The sequence below is a fragment of the Rhinichthys klamathensis genome, unplaced genomic scaffold (genome assembly GCF_029890125.1).
Source record: "Rhinichthys klamathensis goyatoka isolate OS25496 unplaced genomic scaffold, OSU_Roscu_1.1 h1tg000899l_1, whole genome shotgun sequence".
In the NCBI taxonomy this organism is placed as follows: Eukaryota; Metazoa; Chordata; class Actinopteri; order Cypriniformes; family Leuciscidae; genus Rhinichthys; species Rhinichthys klamathensis.
This window is the reverse complement of record NW_026607247.1, coordinates 18,276-39,950: the sequence shown is the minus strand read 5'-3', so window position 1 is coordinate 39,950 and position 21,675 is coordinate 18,276. Positions and strand designations below refer to the sequence as shown.

At 37.4% G+C, this 21,675-nt stretch overlaps 1 protein-coding gene across 3 annotated transcripts; it reads left to right on the top strand.

Annotated features, from left to right (window-relative positions):
- Window positions 1-666: 666 nt before the first annotated feature.
- trpm6 (transient receptor potential cation channel, subfamily M, member 6) lies at window positions 667-20,556 on the top strand. 3 transcript variants are annotated; one of them, XM_056244019.1, is made up of 40 exons: window positions 669-820; window positions 1,242-1,311; window positions 2,188-2,267; window positions 2,404-2,442; window positions 3,045-3,228; window positions 3,333-3,546; window positions 3,967-4,091; window positions 4,961-5,132; window positions 5,233-5,407; window positions 5,515-5,638; window positions 7,390-7,462; window positions 7,543-7,643; window positions 7,733-7,867; window positions 7,972-8,025; window positions 8,532-8,672; window positions 8,903-9,019; window positions 9,131-9,378; window positions 9,536-9,764; window positions 10,352-10,507; window positions 11,473-11,574; window positions 11,688-11,816; window positions 12,726-12,974; window positions 13,129-13,303; window positions 13,495-13,609; window positions 13,802-13,992; window positions 14,651-14,783; window positions 15,228-16,165; window positions 16,254-16,330; window positions 16,450-16,570; window positions 16,869-16,912; window positions 17,001-17,065; window positions 17,144-17,166; window positions 17,279-17,329; window positions 17,428-17,493; window positions 17,576-17,877; window positions 18,820-18,902; window positions 18,990-19,195; window positions 19,295-19,346; window positions 19,476-19,585; window positions 20,245-20,556. In XM_056244019.1, exons 2-40 carry the CDS (start codon window positions 1,309-1,311, stop codon window positions 20,310-20,312), a joined length of 5,670 nt encoding a protein of 1,889 aa, XP_056099994.1. In that variant the 5' UTR covers window positions 669-820; window positions 1,242-1,308; the 3' UTR covers window positions 20,313-20,556. The 3 variants fall into 3 exon arrangements, with proteins under 3 accessions (XP_056099996.1, XP_056099997.1, XP_056099994.1); XM_056244021.1 differs by lacking the exons at window positions 12,726-12,974; window positions 13,129-13,303; window positions 13,495-13,609; ... (14 more) ...; window positions 19,476-19,585; window positions 20,245-20,556 and having other exon boundaries at window positions 667-820; window positions 11,459-11,574; window positions 11,688-11,818; XM_056244022.1 differs by lacking the exons at window positions 10,352-10,507; window positions 11,473-11,574; window positions 11,688-11,816; ... (17 more) ...; window positions 19,476-19,585; window positions 20,245-20,556 and having other exon boundaries at window positions 667-820; window positions 9,216-9,378; window positions 9,536-9,660.
- The last annotated feature ends 1,119 nt before the right edge of the window (window positions 20,557-21,675 follow it).

Here is a 21,675-nt window from a genome sequence, read left to right as displayed (position 1 = left end):
GCTACTTACTGGTTATGCGCATGTGCAGACTCAGTTTTTTTTAACAAAAGGTACATTTTCATGTGTTATAAAGTAATTTCCCTTTAAAAAATGATAACTACCATATGAATATTTGTACAGTCAGCCAGCTGAAGAAGAATAATTGAAAGTTTCAGTTAAGGAAAGGTGTGCTTTGACAAGTCAATATTTGATGATAATTTTTACTTTTCACACCGTTTAAAAAATAAAAACAGTAGTATACAGTAGCTACTCATAACTTAGAATTGTATTATAATTGTATTTCACATAATATTAATCGACATTCTGTGATCGATTCGCACTACGGTAGCATTTTTCGACAAGGCAGCACAAATCGTCAGAACACCGGTCTTTCCATTATTTGCGCTCCTCCTTAACTACATTTAACAGCCTGTGCGCATTTAGTTAGTCATTCACGAACACATTTTCCCTTTTGCTCCAATGCTCTTGAAACCAGTACGAAATTATATGACACTTTGAACGAGAAAAAAAAAATCACAATAATAAGCATCTGAAAACCAATTCGAAACTTTTACTGGAAGAAAGTCAAGAATGAAGTTACATTTGTGATGTTATGCAACTACTATTGGTCTCTCTTGAATAAGCACGAGCTTCCCAGAACGAAACACAAGTTCGCAGTTAAAGTTCCAGTGGCATGTCCACACTCGACACTTACAGCACTTGGTAAAGCCCACCCACTTCCTAGATCATCGCACCTCTTCAATTATGCCCGTTTACTGCAGGAATAAGAGTACGCTGAATTTATGGAAAGCATGACTGGGAAAACAAGACTATTACAAAGGTAAATGAAGCGCTAAGCAGCAGTATGTTATCTCGGGTAATTGCCTTTTTGGGTGAAACGAAAACTTATATCCTACAGGGATTTTCTCTAAGGCATGTTAAAACTTGTGTTTCAGTTATCTCACCTCCCATTCCGCACTGGATTGTTGTTTTGCATGCGTATAGTTACAAGAGTTTACGACCTCTTTTCGTTCAAATGCACGAATGTATTTGTACAGTTAGTCTAAGTACTGTATGTTTTGTTTCGGTCACTGTTTCTCCACCCTATTATTCGTTTTCATTTCTTCGGCTAGATGGCGGTATTTTAAGTTCTGAATTTTGTTTCTCATTTGAGTCTCATAATTTCACCCAATAATTCCCGGAAAAGGATGTGTACGTAATTTTCCATCGCACGCTATAAAGCATTGTTGTTTTTTGTCTAGCAAAGATCTGCAATGCTGAAAGTATTCATGACTGACTGACTGTGCTGTAAAAGAGATTTGAGGGGAAATGGTATGTTGCGTCACACACTAACACACACACACACACACACACAGCTTTGTTTTTGTGATATATGAGGACATTCCATAGGCGTAATGACTTTTATACTGGACAAACTGTATATTCTATCCCCCTACACTGCCCCTATCCCTAAACCTACCCATCACAGGAGACATGCTGCATTTTTACATTTAAAAAAAAACATTGTTTTTTATGTTTTTTAAGCTATTTGAAATATGAGGACTCATGCAATGTCCTCATATATCACGTGTAAGTTGTAATACCAGTGTAATATGCATGTCATTATACACATTTGTGTCCTCATATATCACAAAAACAAACACACACACACACACACACACACTGGTTTCCATGTTTTATGGGGACTTAATAGACATAATGATTGTTATATTGTATAAACTGTATATCCCTTAACCCTACCCCTAAACACAACCCTCACAGAAAACCTTCTGCATATTTACATTTTCAAAAACACATCATGGTTTCCTCATGGGAACCAAAAATGTCTCCACCACATCAGGTTTACCAGGAACACACACACACACACACCAGTGTTATTTTAGTAATATTTCATCGTTTTCATTTTAGTTTTATGTTTAAGTAATTTAGTTGTTTTTGTCATTTTTATTAATTGTTTTAATATCCCTATTTAGCTTTAATGTATTGTTTTAGTTTTAAGGATTTTATACTTCCAACTTATTTTATTTCAGTTAGTTTCCAAATCAACATTTCCCATTTTTAATCTAATATTATATTTCCCATTTATTTTAATGAATAGAAAATTGTAATAGTTGTAGTCAACAATAACAATATAGTGGTAATAGTGGCCTATAATATGACAAACATTACAACTTCTTTTCCCTTCAGTCTAGACCTACTTGGATCCAGGCCACTTTTTACAAGAGAGAATGTGTAAAATTTCTGCCAGCCTCACGTGATCATCACAGGTGTGCTTAATAATCTTGGTTGTCCTATCTGCATATTATCTTTTAGTGATGATAATATTAGTTAATCAAGTGTAATTTAGGTTATTCGTTTCGTCTTAAAAGACCCATATGAATTGCAATTTCTACTGTTTTGCAGGTGTTATCCAGTGTGTCAAGTGTGCCAAAGCTTAGTAAGGTATTATTTATTTTGATCATCAGTCCATACATTCTATATTTATTTCCATGAAAATGTTTTTCTCATTTTCCTTATTTTTACGTAAAAGCTCACAGTCATGGAAATTTTAATGATTCGCAAGAAATCATAGTAAAATCAGGGAAACCTTTTTTGTCAATCAAATTTTTCTAGTCATACACGGTCACGATTTAACTAAAACAAGGGAACAAATTATTACAACGTGGCCACATTAATAAATCAAAGGTACAAAATATTATATTGTGCCCACAATTTACTTAAAACGAGGGAACGAATTAGTAAAGCGTGCTGACGCATTAGTAAGTTGTTAATTTGTGGCCACAATATACATATTTTTTTCTCGCATGTCTTGTGCGGGGCTCCGTATAGTCATGCTCAGCCATAAAATATTTCATTGTAAAGAATTTAGTGCTCTTTGTGAGTGTGATTTATGAAATAATTTTTCAGTTCCTTACCCAGGAATCACTACTGGAAAAGTCAGTAATTCACTGGTCAAAAACTGTGGGAATCCTGAAAATATGAAGTTTCAACAGTCTCAAAGTGGTCTCTTCATCTGACTTGGCTTATGTCATCTCTGTCCTCAGATGTTGTTGTGGGAGGCTGATCGCAGAGCATGTGGGACCATACTCTGGCTTGCTGGGACATTACCCTGGGGCAGACCCTACTGATGAGGAGTGGTCAGTGCTACGACACACCAGCATCAGCCCCACCGATGCTTTCGGATCGCTGGACTTCCAGGGCAGCACAAAGCGCACATGTCGTGCCAAGGTTAGTGCATACAAGGACAAAAAAACGTATCATAGATGCCTATTAAACAGTGCCTATATAATATAGGATCACGCATAGTACATAAAGTGCTCTTTTCTCTACAGTATGTGCGTCTTTCCTGTGACACTCCACCAGAGCTCCTGGTGCAGCTGATGCTGAGAGAATGGCACATGGAGATGCCCAAGCTGGTGATATCCGTGCACGGAGGGACTGAAAACTTCCCTCTGTCTCCACGGGTGTGCCAGGCCTTCAGCGCAGGGCTCATCACAGCTGCAGAGAGCACTGGAGCTTGGATACTGACTGATGGGATCAATACGGGTTTGTGTTTGTGGGTGCTAGTGGTATATGTGGGATGCACTTTAAACATCTTGTGTTTGCTATCACACTTTATTCTAGTGAAGTAGTTATGTGTTGAAGTACATGTAGCTTCTTTGATATCGAAGAGAGTTTATGCATACCTGTAATTCATTATGACCTAATCAGTGTTATCTTAGTATTATTTATATGCTATTGTAGTATCTATTAATATTTTTAATTCGATTTTATTTGAATATTTACAGTTTTCTTTTTCGTTTATTTCAGTTAGTTGACAAAGCAACATTTTTACTTTTAAGTTTTTTTTCAATCTAATATTTATATTTTATTTATTTCTTTTATTTGAATTATTGAAAACAATCTTTAATAGTTTTAGTTAACAATAACAACAACAAACTGGACATTATTTCTCCTTGCATCCAGGTGTGTCTAAGTATGTTGGTGATGCTGTAAAACTGTATGGGTCACATGACCACAGGAAGAGGAATGTTGTAGGGATCACACCCTGGGGGATTATTGAGAATAACAGTGACCTTATTGGCCGTGATGTGAGTTTTTTTATTTTTCAATTATTTTTCTACAGTATATTATTGAATTATATTGCACAGTGGGATCTGAGGTCATTGGAATTCAAAATCAGATTGAGGGTACGTTCACACGACAACGATGTACAAAAAAAACGGAAATGTTTTTCCTTGCTTTTTTGAAAAGTTTCACTTACAGACGACAACGTTGTCAAAACGATCCGCATTCACACTGATCCACGAAAACGACTATAGATTGAACACGTAATACGCATGCGCATGACGTCACCGTTTTCTCAAATTCATGTTTTTGTAGTTTACACAGAGACGATAATGATATCGTTTTCAAAAACGTGCCCGTGGAAACCCATTTTCAAAAGTTTGTGTTTTCAGGCCCCCAAAACGACGTTGTAGTGTAAATGAACGGCCAAAACGCTTTTGAGTTGAAAACATTATTTCTGGGTCACTCATAAAATAAGTAAGTTTGTGACATTGATCATGAGACTCTTTGTACCAACGGTCAGATGTTAGTTCTCTTTGGATCATTCTTAAATACTACTGGAGACCATGATTATCCGTTTTTACACAAATTTATGGAATTCATGCAGCTCAAGCGCTGCTGTCATTAGTGCAAAAAAATGGACAAACCAAATATTCTGAAATATTAATGATTCAATTCAAGTTTTCACTCAAATTGTTATACTGATTTTTATAAAACTTCTCAATAGAAAATAATTTTCACTAGTGGCCTCAGACTTTTGGACCCCTTGTGTTGGCAGTGCAAAGAAATTCGCACCTAGCATTGTAATTGTTGTTATTTTGATATATTATTATCTCCTGTATTTTGTTCTGGGTCTGCTATACTGATGTTGGGGTTTATGGTCCTATGTCAGGTTCTGAGGCACTACCAGGCTCTGGGTAATCCCCTGAGTAAACGTGCCAGTCTGAATGGCATGCATTCGCACTTCCTGTTAGTTGATGATGGTTCTATGGGTAAATCAGGTTGTCAAAACGACTTGAGGAAGAGACTGGAAAGGCATGTACACTTTCAAAAGATCCACCCAAGTAAGAGTTTTCAGTCTATGTCAACTGTTTTTGTTAAGCTAAATGATATGTGCATGTGTGATGTGTTTGTGTGTGTGTGTGTGTGTGTGCTTATTTTAAGGGCTGCCTCAGCATGTGCCTTTAGTGTGTGTTGTAGTAGAGGGGGGTCCTGCCATCCTCTCTGTGGTGCTGGAGTATGTGCACAGAAGTTCTCCTGTGCCTGTGCTGGTGTTTGAGGGAACAGGCAGAGCTGCAGACCTGCTGGCTTTAATACACAAACAAACAGCTGTAGACAGGTGTGTCTGACATAAATGTGTATGAATTTAATAATATTTAGGTGCTATTATATGGAATAATTGACCATTGTTTCTGTGTATGGCTCTTGCACATATATTTGTCACAGAAAGTTGGATTCCGATATTAAAGAGGATGTCCTGCTGAGGATTCAGGATATGTTTGATGTGGAGAGAGCAGAGTCCACTGAACTCCTTAACATACTTATGGAATGCATGGAACATAGAGAGCTTGTAAGTTCAGTAGCCTTATTTTAGATCTATCTGGAATACTTGATTGTGATTATTAAAGTTAATGTTAGAGTTAAAGACGTTTAATTCGAGAAACGTTTAATGTTTTCAGTTTACAGTTAACTCTTGTGCAAACCTCTTAATTTAAACGTCATTTTACATTTTTTGATTTAAAATAAAATTATTGTTTGAGATTGAACAAAGAACCAAACACATGCGAGTTAAAAGTATATAAGTAAAAATTATTAATTCATACTCATTCATATTAAAGATGAAATCTTGTTAAACATGTGGTGAATAAGAAAAACAAATTGCGTATGATTATTATGATCATTATGGTTATTATTATTCTTTTATAGTTGTTTCTTTGATTGATTTCTTCCAAACATATTATTCTTGTATTGATCCATTTATGCTTTTTGTCTATTGTATCTTTTAATATCATATACTCATATACTCATCGAATTCATGTGTTCTATTCTATCCTGTACAGGATAAGGGCTTATTAATTACAAAAAAAATTATTTTTGCTAATTATTATTTTATTTTAGTTAGTTTTTCAGTAACTGTTGTTAGTTTCGTTTAGTTTTTCATTTATGTTGAAATCTCTATTTTGTTTCAGTTTACGAAAAAAAATTTTTGACCAATAGTTTTAGTATTAGTTTCAGTTTTTGTTTACGAAAATAACCTTGCTTTTGAGTTTCCTTCACGTCTCGTGTATCACTCAGCAGTCTCTTTCCCGCTTTCTTAATAAAATATAAACTAAAACTAATTATTAAACTGTCTATTTTATTTTGTTTTATTTTTGGTGCCAAGAAATGTACTAAGCTTCAAATCTGGATCCTGATCACTCTTTACTTATTATAAATGACTGTCTGTACATGTTCACCAATTTTCTTTAGTCAAAATGTTCCGACCCATTGAAGAAACATTTTTAAAATAAGGTGCTAAAACAAAAATTATACTCAGTCATTTCAAATAGTGGTATCCGCTGTCTTGGTAACACCGCTCTCAGGAGATACCGATCGGTTTATTTGTAGATTGTGCTCGTCAGTTCAGGAAATGTTATTAACATTCTTGAGAACTTCAGCAAAGTTCTTTTCCTCTAAGCTGTGAACCTAGTGCAACATATTCCAATCCCCTTCTGCATTTGTTTGGCTGTCTCCTCTTCTTCCGTCTTCTTCTTCCTCTCTCCTCCTTCTTGGCGGTAAACACTGGTTGTTTTGTGTGATAAGATGCCTGCTGTGTATCGGTCTCTGTCACTACGCCGAAAGCTCTGATGCTAAGCCTCCATCAAACGGAATGTTGTAGTTTACCACACCCATCCCACATCTCCGAGCGTCTAAATTGAGAGAGAACAGAATAATTGGAATGATGGCGCATGAAACGTATTTCCATATTAATCGAGTAAAAGGGATTAATTTGGTCCCCAGGCGTACAGATTCTTTGATTGGGTATGAATCACTCTTGTGAAGACGAAATGCCAAAGGCATGTTAAGAGAAGAACATCTCCTCTGGGTGTCTTATAGAGTTACATGCATTTATATATTGGCATGGGATGCTGGTGGTTTCAGACTAATACCAAACAAAATAAATAACTGCTGGCTATATTGAACACGACACAACGGCAGTGGCACTAGTTTGCAAATCTGTTTTAATGCTGGCCATCTGTGTTGATTAAAATCCATTCTTTATGTGCAACTTATGGACTCTTTTTTTTAATGAGGTCAAACTTCAACCTTTTTTCATGTTAGATCACCATTTTTGACTCAGAATCTGAGGACCTACAAGAGGCAGATGTTGCAATCCTGTCTACATCACTAAGAGGTATGTAATGCTTAATAATAATTATCATATTATTTAAAGGTTGGATTAATGTGGTAATTCCCCCAAAAATGAAAATACAGGTACCCGAGCTTCCCCTGAGGAGCAGCTGAATATCACTTTGGCCTGGGACAGGGCTGATATCGCAAAGGACCACATTCTGGTGTATGGACAACAGTGGCAGGTGCAATAAACAAGTTATGATTTCACAGCCAGGATTAAGGCTTTTATGAGTTAGAACAGATGTGTGTAACCCAGCACTGGATTTTGTAGGTGGGATCTCTGGAGCAGACCATGTTGAATGCCCTGATAATGGATCGTGTCAGTTTTGTGAAGCTACTAATTGAAAACGGCATGACCATGAAACGCTTCTTGACCATCTCTCATCTGGAACAGCTCTACAACATAGTGATTCTCATTCTCATACCACTTACATGAAGCTTTTGTCTCTGATATAAGCAAGCATCTCTGATCCTTCTTGTTCTTATGATTAATATATTTGCATTTTCCAGCATAAAGGCTCATCAGATCATTTCCTTCGACACATCATTGAGGATGCCAAACAGGTTTGTGTAGAGGAAACCCTTTCATATCTGTTCTGCATTGTGAATTTCATAGGTCAAGGGTTGTCATTTGGTCAACTGTTTTGGAAAATATTCATTAAACAAAAATACAATATTATAATAACTTTACTGAGCTTTGCCATCACGGCAATAAATTACATTTTAAAATATATTCAAATTGAAAGCAGTTATTTTTCATTATAATAATATTTGACACTATTCCTCTTTTGACTGTATTTTTTGATAAAAAAAATGCATCCTTGGCAAGCATAAGAGACTTCTTTCAAAAACAATCTTACCAACCCCAAAATATATACTATATAGTATAGTTACGTTAATAATTATTATTTGAATGGCTTTGCAAATTTAACATCATAAAGTATGTAGATATATTAATAGGATAATAAATGCATGTTATTATTATAGGTCAGTCTCATGTTTTTCTCTCCATTTGTCAATCCACCAAGGGGCCCTTGACCTTTCCTTAAGCATTTTCTTTGTTTTTGTAGACTCGTCTGCCTGCTGTTTATAAGATATCTTTAATTGACATCGGAATGGTGATTGAATACTTGATTGGTGGAGCTTATCGAAGCACATATACACGCAAGAGCTTCCGAGTCATGTACAGTCGCTTCCATAGCCCAGCAAAGGTCTGCCTCCTCTCTGCCATCCAGCTGCTACATAATGACAAATATATTGTATGTTGTTTGTGTTAAGTCTGACATAGTGTTTTTGATCTCTGATGATTCATCTGTAAAATAATTTTAGCCAATAACCATGCATTTGTGTGTTTTGAAATCTTTTGGCCATGAATCTTTCGGCCATTTCCCTTTAGACATTATCTAACTTAAATTTAATGAGCTATGTTGATCGGGGATAGGAGGGTGGTAAGGAGACATCCAGCCCCTTCAGCAAGGCCAGGAAAGCAGCTCGAACTCCAGAGACCTCCCAATCTCGCTCCCATTTCCACAGAACCGCTCAGCCGTTCCGACACCAGGTCCTTTGTGCTTTTTCATTCTGTTCATAGACGCAACAATGAGTCATGCAATTACGAAAACTTTCACAATCATTCTATTTATTAAAAACACCCAGAATTGTGTCTTTACAGGAGGGTGCGGTAGCACCTCAGGACCTGAAGTCAGCCCAGAGCCCCGACTTTGTATGCACTTTTAACGACCTGTTTGTGTGGGCAGTGCTCAAGCATCGGCAAGAGATGGCGCTGTTCCTGTGGCAGCATGGAGAGCAGGCTATGGCCAGGGCGGTTGTGGCCTGCAAGCTCTACCGCGCTATGGCAGTGGAAGCCAAGGAGAGCAATATGAGTGACAGCATGGCCGAGGAGCTGAAGAAGAAGTCTCTGTCAGTTTTTTCCTCATTGCAAAGCTAATTACAAACTCCATGTGCTAAATGGCGTTTAATGGATATAACATTGGATTAGAAAGAACTGTATCTCGAGTTTAAAAATGTTGTGTTTGTTATGTCAAAATAACGCAATGTGATTGGACTGATTTTTTAGAGCGTTTGGAGAGCTGGCTGTGGATCTCCTGGATCAGGCTTTCAGAGAGAACGAGCGAATGGCGATGAAGCTGCTGACCTGGGAGATGAAGGACTGGAGTAACTTCACCGTTCTACAAATGGCCGTCTCTTCAAGACTAAGGACCTTTGTGGCTCACAACTGCACTCAGATGCTCCTCACAGACTTGTGGATGGGCCGCCTCAACATGAGAAAGAACTCCTGGTTCAAGGTGTGTTGAATTGCTTGATAATTGTGTTTGAAAAGTTTGACATACTTCAATAACATGGATTAACTTGTATAGCTTTTAATAGTTACATATTTTTTCAACTACGCTGCAGAAAGGATGAATATCTGTTGAATTTGGTAGCATTTAAAGGGTTAGTATTTGGGGTGTTGTTTAGTTATAAACATTACAGTTTTGTAATTTTTCTCAATAATTACACATGCATAAGCACTCTAGATAAGTTGAACCGTGGTGCTTACATGGAAAATGCAGGTTTATGTCAGGATTGCAACATGTTTCGATCCCATCCCCCTCTCTTACTCCAGAAGTTTCATTCGCTTCTGTAAGCTCCATGGTTCAAGGAGGCAAAAATAAAACTAAGAAATTACTCAGGCAGGTCAGCACTCCTAGAAGCAGAACGGAAGTGACACAAATAACTTGCATTTCAAACACATTTTTCAAGCTGGCGGCCGTGTGCCTACAGATTCATTTTATTTTCGTTCTTTTGACATTTATCATTTTACAGCACATTTGTGACCCAGATCTGTTTTTTTAACGGCTGTTGTCCAAAAACCACATCCTTTCATGTCCAGATTATTGCCAGTATTCTGATGCCTGTGGCCATTCAGATGCTAGAGTTTAAGAGTCAGGCAGAGATGTCCCATGTTCCTCAGCCCCAGGAAGCCTTGCAGTTTGGGTGGGACCCAGGAAGCCTTGGCGCATCAGAACAAGAAGGGGCAGCAAATGCAGTAAGTCATTTAGACAGACTCACTGTAACAATACACCACACTAATTATGTTTTTGCAGCTGGGGAGCCCATTCAGTTTGTTAGACTGATTCAAACTGACCACTCTTTTTTCTTTTTCTTTTATTAAGTAATGAGACTATTCATTTGTAAATCAAACTACACTAGTCATGCTGTATAAACTACAATAAAGCTTCTTTTTGAAGAAGCAAAACTACTTAGTTTTAAATCTGTCACCCTAACTAACCTAGTTAATTCTGTGCAGGGTCGTGGCAATTCACTTGGTTCATTTGCCTGAATTGTCCAAATGAACCATTTCACTAGAGGGCTATTTACACCTAGAATGCTAAATATAAAGAAAACTATATTAGTGCGCACACCAACGGGTGACAACATTGTGCTTATTCTAAGCACGTCCTGCAGTTTTGTTGTCTGCCACTTTAAATGCTCGAGCTTTTAAAAAGCCTTTTGCATTCTGATTGGCTGTCAATGTTTTTAGCATGCCCTGGAGGAGCTGGAAAAATCATTCAGAAGGTTGGACTTCACTATTCACATAGAATTAGGAACATTATTAAAACTTTTTAGTTATAGTTATCATTATAGTTTTCATCCTTGGTGTGGGCGACCCTTGATAGAGGATAGTTTAAAGAGTTGTTTCTTTCCTCAGCTCACGCGGCTGTAAAAATGCTTGCACAATGCAATGTGAAATTAACACAGGAATGTAGCCACATTAATACTCATTAAAAAATACTTCTTACTGGAAAAAGCTGCACATTTTTTGAAAACAGTTAAACTAGTCATGCTATGACCTCACTTCTCTCACTGACTTCACTACTCTTACTAAGTTGTGACCACACTACTCTTAGTTAGTCGCTTCCCAATACTGCTGACAACCTATTAACGCGCTACTCAGTCTTTGACTTCTTATGGCACAGTGTGTAATTTACATTGACAGTGGTCTTTCTCTAGATTCAGGGTGATGAGGAGAGAGGGAGCAGATGTCTTTGTCCCTGGACCAGAAAGGTGTATGACTTCTATACTGCTCCGGTGGTCAAATTCTGGTTTCACACAGTAGGTTTCCCCTTAATTCCCTAGAGCTTTCCCCATTTTTTCATTATGCCCTCTCGCTCCATTTGTCACCCTTTTCAACCTTCCATCTCTAAAAATCTGTTTTGTCCACACAGATGGCATTCTTGGGTTTCCTCATGATGTTCTCTTATACTGTGCTGGTGAGGCTGGAGGAGAAACCCAACATTCAGGAGTGCTTGGTCATATCTTACATCCTGACCATGGCAGCGGAGAAAGCTAGAGAGGTAAAAGACATATACAGTATGACATCATCAATGTCTGCCTTTGTCTGTGAATGGTTGGCTCAGTGCCCTTTGCAGCTGTTCATGGCAATTAAAGAATAAAATGTTTCTTTGAAATGTCTTATCTTAACCAAGCTGGATTCCAAAGGTCTTCTGGAAGGTGCTATCTCTTTCTGATTAGGGAGTTTTCAAGATGACCCTGAGAATGCCACTGTCCGACTCCCCCATCCTCTGTTATCTATGAACTCAGCTACAGTTCATTGGTGGGAATTATTAACAGAGTTCTGACATTGTTTATACTCTGAATAACAAATATCGATCTATCTATCTACTGTATCTGTCTGTCAGTCAGTTCACAAGGGTATCTGCTCCAACAAACATCCTTAATATTACTGTGAGGTGCATAGGCCCAACAACATGCTAAATTATTAGCATGACAAATATGTCATTTTAGAGTTGTCGTGCTTAACAGCTAATAATTCACAGTGATCATCATAAACAAACCATTCCGATATCCTTATTGTTAGTGAACCTGTATTTTAATTTGACTGGGTCGTATATTATTTTAACTTGCATTAAGTTTTGTTCCTGATGATCAAGGTAGCATGTTAGTTAACCTGTTCATTTGTGTCTTGTCTAATTCGGCTAGCTTTTACCAAGTGACAGATGAATTTGTGCCACAATACAGTACTGTTTGATTTCATGCATAATATTGGATGTCAATGACGTCAACAGATATGGGAAGAGTTTGAACTTTTATATGGTTATGAACATTTTATTATTTCCATTTAGCAGTTTTTTTTCTCTGCTGTCCACGGCCCTTTAGAACAAACCTGCTACTCAATTTTGGTTCATAACCCACCAGTTGAGAGACACCGATTGACATGTTAATGGGTACTGTGTGTTTTCTAGGTGTGGGTATTGGAGCCCAGGAAGTTCACTAAGAAGTTGAAGGTGTGGTTCAGTGAGTACTGGAATATCAATGACTTCATGGGCATCCTCCTGTTCATGGTTGGGGTCTCCCTCCGGTGGCATCAAGAAACGCGCTTAGCTAGTCATATTGTCTACTCTTTGGATTTTATCTTCTGGTCTGTCAGGCTTCTGGACCTGTTCGCTCTGAATCAGCATGCAGGACCCTACCTGACTATGATCACCAAAATGGTGTGTAATTTAAATGTATTAGTAGACAAGTCTACATGCAACATTTAGTGTAATGTTTTTCTTAAACTCAGAATTAAAAGATCTTTTATAACTTTGTGTTTCACAATAATAGATAATACAATTTCAAATGTGTATATATGACTTTCTCCCACAGATGAGCAATATGTTCTATATCGTAGTCATTATGGCAATTGTGCTGGTCAGTTTCGGCACGTCCAGGAAGTCTATCCTGTCACCTGATGAGGGTCCGTCCTGGAGTCTGCTCAGAGATGTAGTCTTCCAGCCCTACTGGATGATATTTGGGGAGGTCTATGCTGGAGAAATTGATGGTGAGTAAAACAAAAAGACGTCTTCATACAGTCTGCTCAGTTCATCTGATTTGAATAAACCTTTTCCCACAGCTTGGATGTCAGAACATAGGTCACCCTTTACATCTTTTAGATGATTTACTCTATTATTTTTAATTGTAAGACATTTTTATTTTATATTATATTGTGATCATCCTTTTTGTTTTTGCCAGCCTGTAGTAATCCTGAAACCTGTGTCCCTGGAGCCTTCCTCACTCCCTTCCTGCAGGCCGTCTACCTTTTTATTCAGTACATCATCATGGTCAATGTACTCATTGCCTTCTTCAAGTATGCACTTCATCTTCATCTTTAAGACTTGTCATTCGTTCACATATTTTTGATATGTGATAATTGTTTCTGTTGAGTTGTTGGACTAATATACGGCATGGCATCCAGATTGGAAGAGCATTGTGTTGATGTATTTTTGAGTCTTCGTTGCTTTGTGATGGTTTAACCTACTTTGTCTTATTCACTTCACAGCAATGTTTACTTTGACATGAGCTCCATATCCCGTAAGCTGTGGAAATATAACCGCTATCGTTACATCATGACCTATCAGGAGAAACCGTGGCTGCCGCCCCCTCTCATCCTTCTCAGTCACATGACTCTGTGTCTCAGTTCCATGTGGCAAAAGCACAGCAAGGCATCCAAACGGGGAAGAACTGGTCTGAGTAAGTGCGTGTTTGTGTGTAATTTTATCAACCATCATAGCCCTCTGTGATTTATCTTACAAAATTGAAACAGAGGTAGGATTGTGACAATACAAAAAAGATGATAGTAGTGAATACATGGAGACGTTCAGTATTACATTAGAACAAACACACAAATAAAGTACACATTGTTTGAAGTTTTTAATGTTATTTAACAGCAGTATCAAGTATCCAATAAAAATATATTATTACCGGTAAATGAAAATATTTATATTAATTTAGGCATAGTATGCCTCACTGAGTTTGACTGAGAAGCAGATCTGTCTATCAGGGGTATACATTTTTCTTCTGAAATTATTTTTTATTCTTTTCCTATTGTGATGCATTATGAATTGCACAATTCAATTGAGTCTCAATTCAATCCAATTCAATTATTTTGGACAGATTCAAAATTATTTATAAAAAATGTGCTGAAGAAATAATTTAAAAAAGACAGTATCTTATGCTCTATAGTCAAGATAATCTAGTAAATAATCAGGCTTTACATTCAGAGACTCAAATTAGTAAATTAGTTATTGATCCAATATAAAATAGAACATACTGTTGTTTCTTAAAATCCCATTTTTTTTACAGGATATTATCACCAGTTAAGTGTTTTGCTGGCACTGTATGTTTACAGAATTACTCCTGGCCCCCAATGATCTGAAGAAGTTGCATGAGTTTGAGGAGAAGTGTGTCGCTGGATATTTCAGAGACAAAAAGCAGAGTCAACAAAGCAGCGAAATCAACCGGATTCGCTCTGCAGCTGACAAGTGAGTGCATCTCCCAGAACTCATTTGGATGCAGCAGGAAATTACATCAGTTTTGTTTTAGGTAATATATCAGTTGACTGAACTTTGTGTATGAAGTTATTCATCTGAATTCCCATTTTGAGTTTGAGTTTATTTTCTTATAAAGCACATTCCTGCTGCAACGAGTGCAGCCTAAAGTGCTGTAAAATACAATCATGAAACCAAACATAACACAATAAAACAAGACTACATGAAAGACCAAAATTGAGTTCTCTTTCTTGAGAACTAACATTTCTAGGGAGGGAGGGAGGGGGGGGCTGCAATCGAGTGCAATGCGACATAGAGATGTCTCGTTGGCATAAAAGTGGTATGCGATCTGATATTTCCTAAAAATAGAACCTGATGGTTTTCTTTATCTTAAATGAAATAGTAGAATAGTTTGTTTACTACAGTGTTTGTTTCTAGGGCTGAAGAGATGGCTGGAATATTAGTTGAGGTTGCTGAGAAGGTCAATATCATCCAAGATGATCTGCGCACTTTAGATTGTCACTTGGGGCAGTTGCAGGACTTGTCTGCTTTAGCAGTGGACACTCTAAACCTCCTCTCAGCCACAGACAACCAGCAGCTAGAAGTGGCCCGTCTTGGTCAGAGTCAACCAATTACATGCCGCCATGAGCAAGTGTCCCATAGCTGCTGTCTCCGCATTGGTGGAAGTGTCGCGCCCAGCCAAGCACTTCCGTCTCCGAAGCACTACCGCAGTATGCCACCTTCCCTGCTCCGAGGTTTGGGGCCTGGCCGTCAGCGTCCTTCCCTGGAGTTGCCACCAGGGACGAGTGTCGGACCCTTTGAGGTCAGGAGCAAATGCATGTTGGCAAACCCTGAGGAAGAAGATTATAGTTTTAGGTGGCCCCTACAGCATGGCGATTCAAGAGAAGGTGTATCAATGGAATGCGATGTCTCTTTACCTCACCTATGCACTGGGAATGAGAGGGACAAGGGAATGTATGGATCTGGGGAACCATCACGTGCCAGTTCTCCCACCATGCCATTTATGAGGGACTTACAGCTTCAACCCAGCCATGAGGAGTCTATGGAGGAAGAGGACGATGAGGACGACTTGCACGCAATATCCAGAGCCTCCAGCCACACGTTCCTACTCGCAGACTCCCAGAGTGATGGAGACTATGCAGTTGGGATCAAAAACCCGGCATTCTACAGGCTTGATGATGGTGAACGCTTCACAAGACCTCAAGGACTTTCAGGCAGGAAATGGGCCTATGATCTGGAGCAGAGCCGCTCGCTCTCAGCTAGTGTGGAGAATATGGCCATGCCTGATACAGCAAAATCAGAGCACGGCAGGCGGACGCTTCTGACGCCTCCCCACCACAGCCATGACCAGAAAGGTAAAATGGATGCATGTCATAACAATATACTAAGTAACAACCTCAGTTTCTGTTTAATAACCAGTTTATGACTATCTGTAATCTGTAGGATTATCTAAGATCTTTAGGAGACAAAAGTCATTTGGGAAAAAGTCTATAAAGTCCAAAGCAGGAACTCCTGAGAATGTAAGCCATCCTGCTATGTCTGTTTAATTTCATTGCATGCAAGTTGTCCACTAGTGGTGGGCGTCCATGTAGCACTAGTGATGGTTATATAGTCAAGTAGTGCCTCTGTCTCCTCTTAGCTGAAACTAGATGAAATGCGAGGATGCATGCATGAGTTTGACCCACGCAGAAAAAGGAAGAGGAAAGTAAAAGGCCTGTTTGACCGGAGATTCAGAACCTCAGTCAGTCTAACCCAGCTAAGTATGTTTTTTAAAATACATTTACAGGTGTGATTATAAGCATTTATTTTATTATTATTATTATTTAATTTATTAATTACATTTTTTTTGACTGAGAAGTATTTATTATTTCCCCAAAACCCCTGGCATTATTTTCCAAAACAGGAGCTTAGTTCATTTTATTTAAATATCAAGCAATTGAGCAGTCTGCTTAGAATTTACTTTTCTAAATGAGTTTTTACGTCTGGAATTGCTGGCGGAAATAAAATGACAGTAACCCACAAAATGACAATGGGATAATTTTTCATTTTATTTACTAGATGTTGACCAAGTGGATTCCACAAAACTGGCCCCATCATGGCTGGTAAGTTCACCTGTAGTGATTTGGTCATTTGATTTCTTTCCTGTTTGTGAGACATTTTATTTGGCTGTGTGTTATGATCTCTCTTCAGAACACTGTGAGTCCAGGGCAACCACTTCTAAGCAGCTGGGCCAGGTCTATCAGTCAAAGACCTTCGTAAGTTAAGTTTTTGATTTGATGAGACATTTTAAGTAATCACAGGAAACATTTCTAACATTTCTCTACTTCTTGTAGGGTAAGCAGTATGACACAAGAAGGTAATTGTACATACTTTATATTGTAAGTCTGTTTATGATGTGAGTAAACTGCATGGGTTTAATTTTGGTGAAAGACATGTTTTTTGTGCTCTCTCTCTTTGTCTGGTGTTAGTAAGAAGCTCTACGTTTAAATTGACAGAAGATTTAGGCCAGTATTACTCAGGTGAGTAATAACTATAATAATCACCTCAAATATATATATTTATATTTTTTATATGGTTGATCTCTTTTGGTGAATTTTCTTTTTTCTTTTTCTTTCAGCAATGGAGAGGAACAACCTAATGAGACTGGCTCACTCTATACCATTCACCCCTGTGTCGTTATTGGGTAAATAATCAAACCATGGTTGTTATTTAAATAGTGATAGACATATTTGGCTATTTTCATAAATGTCCTCTGCTCTATTCAGGTGGTGTTGAGGTCTGTATATATACACTGGAGGAGACAGAAGCAGGATCTTCTCTTGGTAATCAGTCCTCTGGCATCTCTGCCTGGCTTCAGCACGGGCGTACCGCTGTTCTTCAACCGTTAGCCCACCAGGAAGTGCTGGATGGGGGTCTGCGCAGGGCCACCAAGGTGGTGTGTACCTGGGCTGAGGGTGATGTGTTGAAGCTGGGCTCAGTGTATGTTGTGAAAGCCTTTAGGCCAGAGGTGGTTCGCATCTGGCAGAAAGTTTTCCCAATCAGCACTTCACTTCATCTCTGTCTGCGGGTACATCTTTGACATTTTGAAAGATTATGAGCAGTAATGTAAATAAACTGTAAATTCTGCAATTGATAGATTTACGTAACTTTCATTGTCAGATCATTTTATTGATCTATTGATTATCACCTATTATCTACAGACAGTATATACAGTATTATGTATTGTTTGGAATAATTCATTTTTTTAATGTTTTTGAAAGAAGCCTTTTATGCAACCTAGGCTGAATCTATTAGATGAAAAATACAGTAATGTTGTGAAATATTACAATTTAAAATAAAAATTCCTGTGATGGCAAAGGGGAATTTTCAGCAGCCATTACTCTAGTCTTCAGTGTCTCATTATCCTTCAGAAATCATTGTAATGTGCTGATTTGGTGCTCAAGAAATATTTCTTATTATTATCAATGTTGAAAACAGTTTTTGCAGCTTAATATTTCTGCAAAAATAAACCATAGTAGTCAAATGAATACTTTCAAATAAATGCTGTTCTATTGAACTTTCTTTGTAAAAAGGTATCAGTTTCCACCAAAATATTAAGCAGCAAAAACTGCTTTTAAAAAACAGTTAAAAACTGTTAAAACAGTTAAAAAACTGCTTTTTTTCATTGGTAATAAGAACAATTATTAACAATTGAGCTCCAACTCCGCATATTAGAACGATTTCTGAAGGATCACGTGACACTGAAGACTGAAGTAAATAATTGCTGCTGAGAATTCAACTTTGCCATCCAAATTACATTTTAAAATATATTACCATTGAAAACAGTTATTTTAAATTGCAATAATATTTCACAATATTATTGTGTATTATACAATATTATACACACAACAGCTTTGGTGAGCATAAGAGAGCCTAAAAATCATTTTAAAAAAATCTTCATTAAAAAATCTTCGTTATTCCAAACTATTCTCTCTGGTTCTCTATTTAATACTTCCTCTCCAACCTGTAGGAAATCCAACAACAGAGAGCAGCACAAAAACTCATGCAGCGGTTCAACCAAGTTAAACCCAGCAGTGTTCTCTACAGTTCTAGGTCAGCATTATGAATTCTATCTGCATTATTATGATGATAAGAAGTTGATTATGTATATGACTATGTATAGTCTATGTATGTGTGCAGGTTTCTGGATGTCTCCTTGCTGCACTGGCGCTCAGACGGCCAGTGGCTGACTGTTGAGAAGAACATGAGTGGGCATTTCAGGAAATACAACAATAATACTGGAGAGGAGATCTCGCCCTCCTCTGGTCTGGAGGAAGCAATTCTAGCGTTCTCTCACTGGACATACGAGTACACCAACAAGGAACTGCTAGTGCTGGATCTACAAGGTATAGATAAGCTTACTCAAAGAGCTTGTATGATTATTATTATTGGAAAATTGATTGTGTTGGAAAGTTGATGAACTGAATCTTTATTTTTATTATCAGGTGTGGGAGTGGACCTCACTGACCCCTCACTGATCAGAGTAGATGATAAAAGGTAAATAAGCACAACACATGTAGCATCATAAATGTTTAAATATATTTACTAAAATGGGAAATTTGTTCTTGGAAATGTGCAAATGCATTTGTTTACTCTGCTCCTAAGTAAAGTTTGCTCCTGTTGTAGCTCCTCTGGAGAGATGGCGTTTGGACCTGCCAATTTGGGTGATGATGCAATCCAGAGCTTTGTTCTCAAGCACACCTGCAACTCCTGCTGTAAGAAGCTCGGTCTCTCAGGTGAGGTAACACTCATGTCACAGGTTGAGGGTTGAACTTTCAGGACTCTTTTATTTTTTTACTTCCTGCTGTGGCAGATCTCGCAAATACGGCCTACCTTCATGTTTCCAACTTTAGAAGTGATTTGATAGTTCGTTTGAAAAGAGCAAACTTCAAAATGAACAGGAAAAGCCGTCTAATTAAGCCTGAAGGTTTAGAAAAAATTCTAATGAGGCAGAAATTATTTCATTTCCATGACAGCAAAGGCATGCAGAAGAGGGGCGTGGTTTCCTTTGTGGCATGTGGAGTGTTCTCTTTGATTACATATTTAATAGTTCTTTGTGCGTTAGAGAGTGTTGACTTTGATTAGATATTAATTACTGTCTCATGGAAGACATATGAGATGCCTGTTGTTTGTATCAAGAGGGAGGCTTTGCTTCAGAAGTACAGGGATAAAAAAAATAAACAAACAAACGAAAACCACTCCGCCACATTTGTTTGATATTTCAAAGGTGCTTTGTTTTTTATTCGTCTTGCGTCCTCTCCAAGAACCACATCAAATCAAAACAAATTATTAATGTACAATCCACAAATTTCATTTCGGATCTTAAAAAAAGCATCTCTGTGTGATAAATTATGTATATGCATCGCAATTGTGTATATTGTGTTTGGCTTTTCAGATTTGAAGAGTTGCGGCAGCCTAAAGAAGTCAGTTCCTGCCTTTGATGAGGCGAGCAGCACAGTTTAACCTCTAACCTGGAAGTAGACTTTATCAAATCCACAGAGGGTATGCAAAGACTCCGAGACACAGATCAGTTTCCAGTGGAGCTCGTCATGTTCACATCCTGTTTCCTCTAATCTCAAATCAAAACAATATATATATATATATATAAATAAAAGTAGTAAAAACCTGCTCAAGGTGACAAAACATTTTCGTTTGAGTTGTTTTTGGCTGATGCTAGTTTATGATAAACGGTAACAGGTGCAAAAGTTGATAAAGATAAAGACCCGTGAAAGATCTGATCTGACATTTTTCCATTTCACCTTTTTTATTATTAGTTCATGTCAATACCTATATTAATGTTTTAAACACTGTTTAAAATATGTTTTTACGTTTAAAGAGAAATAAAATATTAATACAATATGCAACACCACTATCACAATGAGCAAATGACAGCTCTCTCACATTTGCTTTTAGTCTAGTCAAAGTGCTCCAACCATTGATACGTTGATGGTCATGGAAAACCTATTTTCCAGGGAATTTTCAAATAGTTATTTCCAGGATATCATGGAAATAAATAAAAATAAAACCTTTAAAAATTAAATATTTATTCTACTGAAATATGGAATATTTTTGCTCAGCTTTGCTCCGCTCTAAAATATTATTGCACTCTTAGTTGTTTTCAGACAGCCTTTCTGAATAGTTGAGGTCACAAGTTTGCATACACCTTGCAGATCTGCAAAATGTTAATAATAAGAGGTATCATAAGTTGCATACTGCTTTTTATGTTGTACTGCCCTAAATAAGCTAAGCTTCTTCTTTTTTTTTTTACATAACATAAAGTCCACAAGACAAAATAATAGTATTATTATTATATGATTGAGTCCCTTGTTTGTCCTGAGCAGCTCGGTCCACTGTTCTTCAGAAAAATCCTTCACTAACTCTTTCCAACAGTGACTGTATGATATTGAGATCCAAGGAACTTGCTTGAGAAGCTTCTGATCATCCAGGTGACGACACAATATTAAGAATCAAGCATATGCAAAAATTTTAACTGGGGCTTTTGTGTAAGTTTGGTTATTCATTTGGTCTTGTAGTCTATTTAAACATCTGTTATGTGAAATAACATGATTTAAAACAGCAGTACTAAATAAAAACAAAATGCAATTTTTATGATCCCTCTTTTAATGTAGATTATGCTAGGGTAAACGTATGACCTCAACAATACATATATTTAATTTTACCACTGACTTTGGTGCAATGATGTAGTTTATTTTTCTTGCTCAAGAGACATTAGAGAAAGTAATACAAATATTTTTAATGCATTTTATTCAAATCTTATACAATTTTTATTATGAAGAATTTGATTGCTTGTGAATTCAATCAAAAA

What these genes read in the sequence shown, in the direction of transcription:
- trpm6 (XM_056244019.1), top strand. An exon ending in GCATGGAACATAGAGAGCTT is followed by an intron (nt 5,639 to 7,389) that starts GTAAGTTCAGTA and finishes TTTTCATGTTAG; the next exon opens with ATCACCATTTTTGACTCAGA. An exon ending in CTCAGCCGTTCCGACACCAG is followed by an intron (nt 9,020 to 9,130) that starts GTCCTTTGTGCT and finishes GTGTCTTTACAG; the next exon opens with GAGGGTGCGGTAGCACCTCA.